General features: G+C 36.0%; 1 protein-coding gene across 1 annotated transcript in view; it reads left to right on the forward strand.

The window, feature by feature from the left end:
* The window catches only part of cnk (connector enhancer of ksr), a 221,522-nt gene that overhangs the window by 91,238 nt on the left and 118,117 nt on the right, over positions 1–12,167 (forward strand). Inside the window, exon 6 of the mRNA XM_090412454.1 lies at positions 4,591–4,650. Coding sequence (XP_090268580.1) covers positions 4,591–4,650 — 60 coding nt within the window. The remainder of the gene's footprint in view (positions 1–4,590; positions 4,651–12,167) is intronic.

Raw genomic sequence — 12,167 nt, forward strand, 5'->3', positions numbered from 1 at the left:
TAGAACAGGTAAAACATTTCCACTATTTGAGCCCTCACATTAGTGATAACAAATTAAATATTGAAATAGACAATAGAATTGTGTATTTCTTGGACATCAATAAAAAAAACACATTACCTTAATTATTTATAAAACTTATTTTATTATAACATATATTATTAAATATTAATAATATAAAAATGGTCAGGAAATAGATTTAATTAGAGTATGTGACCTCTATTAGTGCTTATTATTGTTTACATCAAATCAAAACAATTCTGAAACTGAAAATAAATTTCTTTGTTGCGTGAAAATTTTAGACACAGAGAATAAGAAAATATTGAAGAAATGTTTCAAATGATATTTTATATAAGTTAAAAAGAATTATTTAACTTTAGCAAAGGCACATGCTGAACAGTCATATTGCCACAGATTGGAACAAGAATATTATCCATGGTTCATGTGATGTCATGTGGTGTATATTGACTAACAGTAAAAAACACTAAGACATAAACAGCTGGGAGCACAGTAGAGAGAAAGGTAAAAAATTGAAATGTTGTGAATCGGTATAGATCCAAATCCATAAGTTTTAATCAAAGAATCAAATGAATTTGTATTATAAGTGCATGTACATACAATCAAATAGGCATTTGATATGCTGTATATAATGGCTGCATAGCGTCACCCATGTAGTGTGGTTGGAGTCATGTGAGTAATAGTCTTTGTACATGCTTTAACTAATGCATGCATAAACCTCAAGCCAATAGAGCCATTTGCTAGTTGCCTATTGCAAAAACAATAGAGATCTGCGTGTAAACTTTGGCATAAAAAATGTGTGATTGAAATTTGGAGCAGCGTGTTGACATCAAATTTTGTGTGTGAAAATTGGCAAAACTACTACTGAAACGTTGGAGCTTTAATTCTTGTAGATAAACTTATACGTTGGTTACACATGAATTTAAATTTTTTAGGAAATGACAACGTATACTAAAATATTAATTAAAAAAACTTGACTCAATTCCTTTCTGTATTTCGGCAATGTTACATTGCCATCTTCTGGGAACATAAAACTATGATATGTGCATGCAGACGCTAACAATGAGCAAATGTAGCTGAAGACGGCAACTGACGTTGGTCCTGAGTCCTAAAGTGCCCCCCCTCCCTCCCTAGCAGGCTAAATTGTGTTGTCTTGGCTGTTGGGCTGATGTTCTAAGGATGCAAGTTTCCCAAATTTGGGGCAGTCTCATGCACTCAAATTTGTTGAGATTTTGGAAGTTTTTAGAGCTGAGGCTGACTCCAAGAACAATCTTTCATATTTATATTTGCTATGGTGTAGTAAAGTGGCTTTCTTCCAGCATATTCTGTGGTGGGAATCTAGTGCATGGTCCTCAAGTCCTGAGTGGCTGTATTGGTGAAACTGGATGTAGTCTTTGTGCTCGGAAATCCTGATATTAGCTGTCCTGCCTGTTTGGTTGTATTAAGACAGTTTACAGCTGCAAGGGAACTGGTACACACCAGGTAGGTTTAGGGAAAGTGGTTGGTCTTTGGTGGAGCTGATAAGGGATGCCAATTTCTTATTGGAAACAGGTAGTCAGGTCATATTTTTTTTAAGATTTTTGTGAGATTTTCAGATGTGCCATGAATATATGGAATGGTGATAGATTTAGTGTAATCTCTGTTAAGAGGGGGGGGTTAACTGTCTTTAATATTTTCTGGATTTTTGGGGGAGGGGAGTTGTAGCCATTGGCTAAGAAGGTGTTAAGGATATGGTTAAGGTCAGTTAGGGCATTACTGTCTGAACAAATTAATTTATGGTCTAAACAGATTAATCTTGGAGTCAGCCTCAGCTCTAAAAAACTTCCCAAATCTCAAAAAATTTGGGTGCATGAGACTGCCCCAAATTTGGGAAGCTTGCATCCTTAGAACATCAGCTCAACAGCTGAGACAAGCCAATTTAGCTGCTGTGGGGGGGGGGGGGGGGGGACTCTAGGACTCTAAGACCAACTCCAGTTGCCTTCTTCAGCCTCATTTGATCGTTGTTAGTGCCAGCATGCACACATCATAGTTTTATGTTCCCAGAAGATGGCAATGTAACATTGCCAAAATATAGGAAGGTATTGATTAAAGTTTTTTAATTAATAGTCTCCTATTAATTAAAAGGAAATGATTAATAGGAAACTATTAATTAAAAATGTTTAATTAATAGTTTCCTATTAATCATTTCCTAAAAATTTAAAGAAATGTTGAAAGTGGCATATGGTGTGGATGCTCTGAAAAAGTCAAATGTCTTTGAGTGGTATAAGAGATTCAAAGATGGGCGAGAAGATGTGAATGACCATTCTGGTGTGTTTCTTTGATCACAAGGGGGGGGGGAATAGTCCACTATGAATTAATTGAATAGGGACAAACGGTCAACCAACAGTGTGCTTGAGTGCCCTATCTACTCATTCTCCGGTTCTAAAGAGGACTTTTTTAAACTGACCCCAGAATCCTTGGAGTGGATCTGGGATTTAAGGATTAAGCTCTGACTCCTGATTCTTAATTTGATGTTTAATCATTTCAACCTAGTGTATCCCTTTTAATATGATTTTTACAATTGTTTTTATGCTGTTTTATGTAATTTGTATGTTTTATTCTGAGACCTGTACATCATACGCTTAATAATAAATTTAGAGTTGCTGAGAAGATTATGAGATTCTCTCTGTAGAAAAAGATTTGAATTGTGACCTGACAAGTGGATCATCCATTATGACAATAATGGATGATCGATGAGTGCAATATGGCTTGGCCATATTGCACTCATCGATTTCTGGCCGAAAAAAATCGATTACTGAATTAGGTCATCCTGCTTATTCACCCAACTTAGCTCCCTGTGATTTCTGACTGTTTCCAAATTAAAGACCACGCTAAAACGACAAAGATTTTCTGACATTGCTGATATCCAGCATAATATGATAAAGGAACTCAAGAGTATTCGGAAAAAGAGTTCCAGCTTGTTTCCAAAAATGGGAACACCATCTAAACCAGTGTATAAATGTACGATTGGACTACTTCGAAGGTGACAGTAGTCACTAATGTATAGTTCCAAACATAGGTTTTTTACAGGTGCATTCTGGGAATTAAATTTTCACACCCTGTACACATCCAGTGCAAACAAGATGGATCCATTCCTGCTTCTGTCTATTGAAAATCAACTTTTTCAGGTCGTTATATCCATAATATATCAGCCCATCATCTATCTCAAAAAATTTTTTGCATACTTAATTACATTACGTTTAAATGCAATTGTATAGCTATGTCTGTGCTTTGTAGAATCTATAGATTATAAAAAAATGTAAATATAATAAGGTATTGATGATTATTACTCGTTTAAATGCATGACTGTTAACGACTGTGCAACTATTCAATACTGATCATGCATTACCAACAAGTGATGACGCACTGTAACTGTGCATGTATAACAAAATGCATTGGTGTATAACATGCACTGGGTTATAAGATGCACTCGGCTTATAGGAAACATCCTAATTTTTAGATGAATTTTACAAAACAGCATGTCTTATAAGGTGAAAAATATGGTATTTTCTTGATTTAATCCTTTACCAAGGTGTAAGCAAATGATGTTTGCACTTGAAATATCCTCATAACTATGCTACTTCTATATAGAGGCTAATTACTTCACATCAATTGAATAATTACCCATAATGCAAAGCACTCATCCTTTCATACATGTATAATGCAATGCATTATGGGAAGGGCCACTACCCAGACTGGTTTTGACCATTATTGAGTGCTGTGAAGTCATTAGCCTCTATATACAAGTAGCCCAGTTGTGAAGATACTTCACATGCAAACATTGTTTGCTTACACTTGGGTAAAGGATTAAAATTAATATTCTTGGCATTTTTTAATTAAAGATGCCAAGAATATAATTTCTTGGCATCTTTAATTAAAGTATAACCGAATGGGATAAACTTTCAACTTCTATTTCTAATCTAGAGTACTTTAATAATAAGGTGTGACACCTTTTGACTATTTGTATATGGGCAATATATGAACTCTGCATTAATTCAACCTTGGTATCGCTTGTGGGTTTGGGCTGTCAGGGAGTAGAGAGCTTCTACTTGGTGGTAGTTTTTGCCTGCCACTGGGTAGCACCATCACTGAGTTTCTTGTCCTTGAGTGCTTCAGGTCAGATGTAATGAGTTTAGTAGTAATCCTTTAGAGCCACTCAGTGAGATTGATCTTCTATATCACTCAGAGTTTTTGGAGAGGTATCCCTGCACTTAAACCTACCTCAATAAAGTTTGAAACTGGTCTGGGGGTGGTGGTCTTCCCATATTGCATTGGAGAAAGGATGTATGGTATGCTTCGCATTATGAGGTACTAAAGCAATTAATGTAAAGTCATTAGTCTGTGTATATAAGTAGCTCAGCCTCAAGTGTAAGGAAACATTGTTTCCTTACACTTGAGTTAAGGATTAAATCAAGAATATAATTTCTTGGTATCTTTAATTTCTAGAAGGGTTGGTTAATTACATTGATTGTAAAACTATTTAACTTTTAAAAAAAAAATTAATTTTTTTTTCTTGTTCGATTTCACAACTTTTAGGGTATGCATATACAATCCTCATACTCAGGCATTCATATAGTTGGAGGAGTAAAATTTCAGGTATGTAACATTCTCTAATTTTTTGATTATTCGATTTCATTATTTTGCCATTACATAGCTGCCCTGATGGGTTGAGTGGTTAATATATCTAATCTCCAACTGACAAGCTGTGTGTTAGAATCCCACTATGGTCACGAATGGCTGCAATTGCTGTTCATACTGGTTTGGTTGGCTGAGTCATTAGCACATCCTCTCTCCAGCCAACTGATTGTGGGCTGGATGTTTGTGATTGTCTTTAGATAGGAGGCAAATTTTGTTGCTGATTGTGAGACCACCATCTCACAATCTGGCTTGAAAAGGTCTACATTTGGTCTCTGGAGCAATGTTTCCAGAATATATACAAAATAAATGAATAGGAAAAAATAAACGTAAAATAAATTTAAAAAAAAATAGAAAAAAGTTGTCAGTCCACTCATGGTACTGATGTACTCTAGATTTAGAACATTTTGTAATTGGGTGTCTCATTAAAAAAGGAGGGGGGGGGAATGAATTGCATTGTTCATTGTGAGAAAAGTCTCATTTATTGGAGGCTTATAAAATGAGCTTGGAAAATTTCCATCCTTGGTCTACAGAGCAGGGTTTATGGATTAATAAAAAAAAAAAATAATAATAATAATTAAAAATAGTAATAAAAAATTCTTAGCTCACCCACAGTGCTATGTATGCTAGGCCTACAGCCTTTAGTAGTGGATGTGAGTGTCAAAAAAAAATAAATAAATAAGAAAAAAGGAATCTGTTGAGCGATCATTCCTTTGAAAAGCTAGAGGTAGTATTTTAGAAAATACTTCATAGTGAAGGCTGTTTACCAGAGAACTGATCGATCAAATGAATGGAAAGTAGTAGATTGGATGGGTTAGTAGTCGAACTATAAACAGATGTTGTACAGCTGCAGCTCACGTTATTATAGGTTTAAAGAAATTGGAGAATGATGGATGTTAGTTTGTTGACTGTTTCCATGGGTGTACCTGGAGAAAAGGTAGACTGCGAGTCAGTGGCTGGATAGTTTGTGAGAAAATAAACATAAATTAGCTGAAATATTCTCTTTAGGACAAATCAAAAATTTTTCAAGGTTTATGGTGCACCATACCAAAATGTGATCAGTATTCTAAGGTTGAGTGAAAAAAGATGCCAAATTTTTTTGGAGTCAGGTTGGTATTGAAGTGATATATTTGTTCCAGGAAAGACTGCCAGTAAATGTCAATCCATGAAGAGAGATTATGTCTTGACTGTTGGGCTGTGTTATCAAAGGTAAAGGAGGAACTGTTTTTTTTTTTTTTTTTTTTTTGAAAAAACAATTATGCTTTGAAGTCATTGAAGGTGATAGGTTGTCATCATCATCCCTGACTGCAAGATTTGTTGTATGAGTAGGAGTGGATCATCCTGTTAGACTGAATAAGGTCCTCTGTGTATATGAAGAACATGGTAGGCAAGTGATATAACCAGAGCTTGATAATAGAAATATCTTGGAGGGAGCACTCCACTAATACTTGTAGTGAATGAAATGGATGACCTGAGAGAAAATGGACAGTCCAATTATAAAGAGTGGAAGGCAGGGCCTAAGTTAACCATTAGCTGAGAAGTCTCATTTGATAGACCCTGTCATGTACCTTGGGAATGTCAAGTGTAGCAAACATTTATATAGTATGTATCCAGAAGTGGGTGATTTAAGCAAGATCTGCTGTGTAGATCTTGTACCAGAATCTATGCTGTTGGTCACTGATTAGCTGCACTTTCCAAACTTATGGTGGCTGATGACTTTCTCTATTACTTTAGAGAGCATTCAAATAAGAGAGTAGCAGATTGATAGTTTGATGGCAGACATGCAGAAATTTTTTTTTGAATGGACTGAATAGCCACAGGAAAGATGCCAGCTGAGTATAATAAGGTGTACAGATGATAAGCGATGGGTTTTACTTCAGGAGCACACCTCTCTCAAGTATAGTTGGGGGAATATGGTCAAGACTGGAAATTTTTGTGGTATCTAATCATGTGGTGCTATTTTTTCTATTATAGTTAAAGGTAATCTGTCTTAGTCATCTCAGAAGTTGGAGATATACGGAGGCTGTTCAATAAGTTATAAGACTATATTTATACAGAAAACAGATTACCTTTAATCGTCATCATTTACATGGTCTTTTTCGAAGTAACTACCATGAGACGTGATGCATTTGTCCCAGCGTTGCATCCACTTCTTAAACACAAGTGAAAGTCCGTTTTTTGAGAGTTCTTTTAAAACCGCCTCCACAGCTTTTACATATACTTTGTTGCTTTTGAAATGGCAGCCTCTTAGTGGTTTCTTGAGCTGAGAAAACAGCCAGAAATCGCACGGTGCGAGTTCAGAACTGTATGGAGGGTGTGGTAGGATATATATGTTGTTCTTCTGCAAAACGTCCACTACACCACCAGCAATATGTGGCCTTGCATTATCGTGGTGCAATAAGAAGCCATTCTTCAGCAATGGACGCTTCCTTTTGACTTGCTGTACCATTGTCCGTAAAACATCGCATAGTATGAGCCGTTTACAGTATTCCTGAGTTCTACAGTGTGTTGGTAAACAATGCCTTCATAGTCAAAAAACATTATGGTCATAACTTTACCAGCCGATTTTACACTTTTTGCTTTCTTGGGGGTAGGTGAAGATGGATGCTTCTATTCTCTGCTTTGTTGTTTCATTGTAGGGTCATAGTGATACAAAATTTTATTGCATAACGCTGTTCCAAGGATGCTTCCATTTCGACGACTGGTCGCAGCTTGTAGGCGTGCTGAAACAAGCTTGCGTTTAGTCACGTGACACTCTGGCACATCAGCCTGTATACACCATCTATCAACCTCTTTTGTTAATACAGACAGTAACATTTCTTTATTCCACAGAAATTAATATTGTGATGAGTGGTTTCGCGACAGTAAAATTAGTATTATTACTTATTGAACAGCCCTCGTACTTTGTCTTTAGATGTTGTTGCAGTAGTGCCCTCCAGGCTAGAGAGAGAGAGGTGCAAGCACAGGTGAAACAGAAATTAGGCTTAGTGGCCTTTGCAAGGGATAGAAGTTAGGACTGCCATTTGTGCAAGGTTGTCTAGCAGTAGTTGAGAGTTTGCTGTAGGGTGAGAATGAAACTGGAATCTTTGCTGCAATTGCAATATGCTGTGTTGCATTTGTTAATTTGTTAAACCATGGCTTGGATTTTGTTCAAAAACTTGAATACGCCCTCCAGGCTAGAGAGAGAGAGGTGCAAGCACAGGTGAAACAGAAATTAGGCTTAGTGGCCTTTGCAAGGGATAGAAGTTAGGACTGCCATTTGTGCAAGGTTGTCTAGCAGTAGTTGAGAGTTTGCTGTAGGGTGAGAATGAAACTGGAATCTTTGCTGCAATTGCAATATGCTGTGTTGCATTTGTTAATTTGTTAAACCATGGCTTGGATTTTGAGCCGGAATTTTGAATGGATTGGGGAATGAAAGCCCTCATTTCAAGATAATTTCTGTAATCAGAGCAAGTATCTGATGCAAACAGTAGTCTGACTATGGAAAAGTATAGCAGAATCCTGAATAGTTTCCCATTTGGCTTTCTGCTAGAGATAAAACTTTAAGATTATGGTTTGAATTACTGAAAGAAGAGATGACCTCAACAGTGTATCTGAAGCTGAATTTTTTAAGATCTTGACTAGCCTTCTAAAAAGATCCTCCCTATTCACCTAAAAGTGTTTGGATGCATCAAGAGGATTGCATTCTGGTTGGTAGATAAACATTTATTTTTATAAATACTTCATCTCTTCAAACTTTGTCAGTAGATTAAAGATACCCAGAAAGACTATTTAATTATTTAATAGTTGTATTGCTTGAAATCAAGCTTCAAGGATAAGAAGCTGAAGAAGTCTTAGAATAATTTTCAGAATTAGGAGAGATATAGACAGCAGATGAATTATATCTAATGGAGCAACTTAAGGAAACCTTAAGTTAGTGAAAGTCAAAATGAGGAGATTGAAGATTTGGCATTCTTTGGCAAGGAATATTAGATCACCACATGTACCACTCTTGTAGAAGAAGATTTCGTATGGAGTGTAATTTGGAAGTTTAGGCAGACTGCAGTTGTTTTAACTGTAGTATGGATCAAAAACTCTGCTGGAGGTACATTAGTTAATGTGAAGTAATGTCGAGGAAATGGGAAGATACTGAATAGGTATTTTAGGAACTGGTGAATTGAGATGGACAGGCTTTGGAAGAATGAGAGCTGTAGATGGATATAAAATATTCTGTATTCAGAATTGATGAAAATCATGAAAGAGGAGACATATCATTGCATTAACCCTGACAGCTGTAACTGTTTTGAAGTCACAATGAGGTTCATGTGATGTCATGTGGTATATATTGACTAACAGTAGAAAACACTAAGACATAAACAGCTGGGAGCACAGTAGAGAGAAAGGTAAAAAATTGGAATGTTGTGAAGCAGTATAGATCCAAATCCATAAGTTTTAATCAAAGAATCAAATTAAAGTTGTATTATAAGTGCAAGTCATTGCACAGCATTATTCAGGGATGGTCAGAAGATCAAATTTTGGATGATTGGTGTAAAACTGATATTATCCATCTATTAAAAGGACAATAAAACAACTTTATCAAAAATACTTGAGCAGAAGCTAAGAAAAATATGGGAGAGAAAAACTTGGAAAAGAAACAGCTCGGTTTCAGTCAAATAGGGATTATCAAAATGAGATTTTCAATTTAATGCATACCCCATTTTATACAGTTACTAAGGAATAATTACCTGAAGCAGTACATGATGGAAGGGACTAGGGGTTTGAGTGTGTTGGATCTGGTAATAGCATCAGAAGGTCTATCTGTAGTTACGATAGCAACTCTACCCTAATTGGGGAAAGTGACCATGCGGTCTTGTCCTTGGAGATTGCTCATCATGTGGAATTTTCAGTCAAGAAAGGGCTTATGTGGAACTACAAAGCTGGCGATTATTACAGACTTAGGTGGAAACCTTGGAGCAGTGCCTAAGAAGCTACATGGAATGAATGTCATTAGTGCATGGGAAGTGGTCAGGGATTGTTTGAGTGAGGCATTATCAGACTGCATACCCCAGGGGCAGGAGGATAAACTGAGTAGGGATTAGGAGCTACAAAAAAAAAAGAAAGCATTGTGGAAGGATTATAAACAAAAGGGTGATTATCATGCTCATGAGCAGTATAAAGCACAAGAAAGAAGAGTAACAAGTATGGTAAGGAAGACTAAATCAGATTTTGAGAGAAAATTAACTAAACAGGCCAAAAATTTTTTTGCTACATAGCAAGTAAGAGAAAGTATGATTATGGAAAGATAACTTTATTTATTCTGTACTGATGGCAGGAAAGTGACAGAAGCAGAAGAAATAATTCAGTTACTAAGTGATCACTTTACAAGGGGATAGCATCCAAGTTGTGCCTTTGCAGCTACTGACATGATAGAGACTGATGTAAGGATTGAGGTAGATAAACTAAAGGTACTCAGTATATTGAATAATATCAATGTAAATGCAGCACTGGCCTGGACAGTGTGTCAACTCATGTGCTTCCAGAATCTGCAAGTGAACTGGCAGTGCCTCTGACAAAGTTATTTAATCTAAGTCTCAGCTCTGGGAATATTCCAAGGGACTGGAAAGAGGTTAAGATAGTTCCAAGACAGAAGTAGAAAATTACAGACCAATTAGTATCTCTGGAGTGGTGGTTAAAGTATTAGAAAAGTTGGTTAAAAGTAAAATTCAGGAATGGATGAATAGGAATATGTCCTCTATAGGTGGCAGTATGGCTTTGTAAAAGAGAGGTCCTGCCTTAGTCATTTATTCACATTTTATAATAAGGTGAAAACAGAATTAAATAAAGGATATGGCTACATTATGATACTGCTGGAGTTTGCAAAGGCATTTGACAGAATACTGCATGGAAAATTTTTACATAAGTTGGAGCAAATGGGGATATGAGGTTGGTGGCATGGATAGGCGATGGCTAATAGACAGACATCAGAGGATGGTGTATGGTGGAGTGAAATCAAGGTGAATGATGAAGACTAGTGGAGTGTCACAGGGTTCTTTACCAGGACTATTACTTTTTAATTTGTTCATTAATGATATAGCAGAAGATTTGAGGGGAAGATATTCAATTGTTGGTGCAAAACTGAAGAGGGCAATACTTGATAAAGGTGATATAGATATCTTGTAGGATGGCTTAAATAAATTGGTAGTGTGTGTGTGGGCATATTGATGATACTAGATTACAGGAAATTGGTGAGGCAAAGGATTTTGGGGTGATAGTGGATAGAGATGAGAAATTCAGAGGACATATTGCAAGTTTGGGAAAATAGCTCAGAGGAATATTTGGATGTTGAAGAACACGTTGACAACTAACGATAGGAAAGCTTTTATCCCTCAAGGTGAATATAAAGCTATGATAAAGCATATTTATAAAGCTATGACTTGGCCACATGTTGACTACTGTGCATAGATTGGTCACCTGTGTTCTAGCGGACTCGGGGGAGGGGGGTTCAGAGACAAGTGACAGGTCTGTGGAATGTTCCCTGTGAGGACTGAGTTTAGCTGATAGGCAAAGGAGATGGGATATGATAGAAATAAGTAACTTAAGAGATTATATTAGATTGATGCAAAAGAAATTTTTTAATACATGAGGAATTAGAGGGAAAAGAAAAGGTCACATTTGGAAGTTGTCTAAGAGTGTGATTAATAAGGGTATGCGGACTAGGTTCTTTTACTTGGAATGAGTGAATTAGTGGAATGGATTTGCCAGTGGTTGTGAGTGCCCCAACAGTGAATAAGTTTGAAATGTATGATAGCTGTTGTGTTAATGGATAGTGTGGGTCTCTAGCGATGAGTTGTTTGACTTACATTCTTATTATAAATAATAAGAAGAAGAATGTAAGAAATACATCTGTCGTCATAAGTATGGTAAGCCAGGGCTTGCTGACTATGCCTTGGATATCTTGCACAGAATCAAATGGAAAAAAAAAAAATAGAAAGTTGAAAAATTTTTCAACTAGAATCAGCAGCAGAATTCAAAAACCAATCTAATCTTAATAAATATGGTTGTATAAGTTTTTGGAAACCTTAATTCTTAGGCCTCCTGTCCAACAGCACCCATAGAGAGCACCTCTCATAGGACTTGAAGCTTTTAGTCTAATTATTTCTGCTTATTATTTGTGCAAATTTGTGTATGTTTTTGCAATTTTAATGTTGTTTCCCTGACATTATCTCAGTGACAGATGAAATGTAGAAATGATTAAATGTTGTTTAATTATTTATATAGTCTGTCTTTATTCCATTAAATCCCATAATGATTCGAACTGTAAATGCAATATGTTAGCATTTACAGTTCTGTAAATGCTAACATTTGCAACAATAATGAACAATGTATGTTTGACCAGGTACAGTGTCAAGTATTGAAAAAAAAAAGTGAAAGTAGTAGTTTCTAAAATATTAAATTCTTTGCAAAAAAAAATCTTCATTACTGTCCAGAAATCTTTAAAA

This window comes from Typopeltis vanoorti, chromosome 22 (genome assembly GCF_054136105.1).
Source record: "Typopeltis vanoorti isolate ZY-2024b chromosome 22, IOZ_Tvanoo_1.0, whole genome shotgun sequence".
NCBI classification, from domain to species: Eukaryota; Metazoa; Arthropoda; class Arachnida; order Uropygi; family Thelyphonidae; genus Typopeltis; species Typopeltis vanoorti.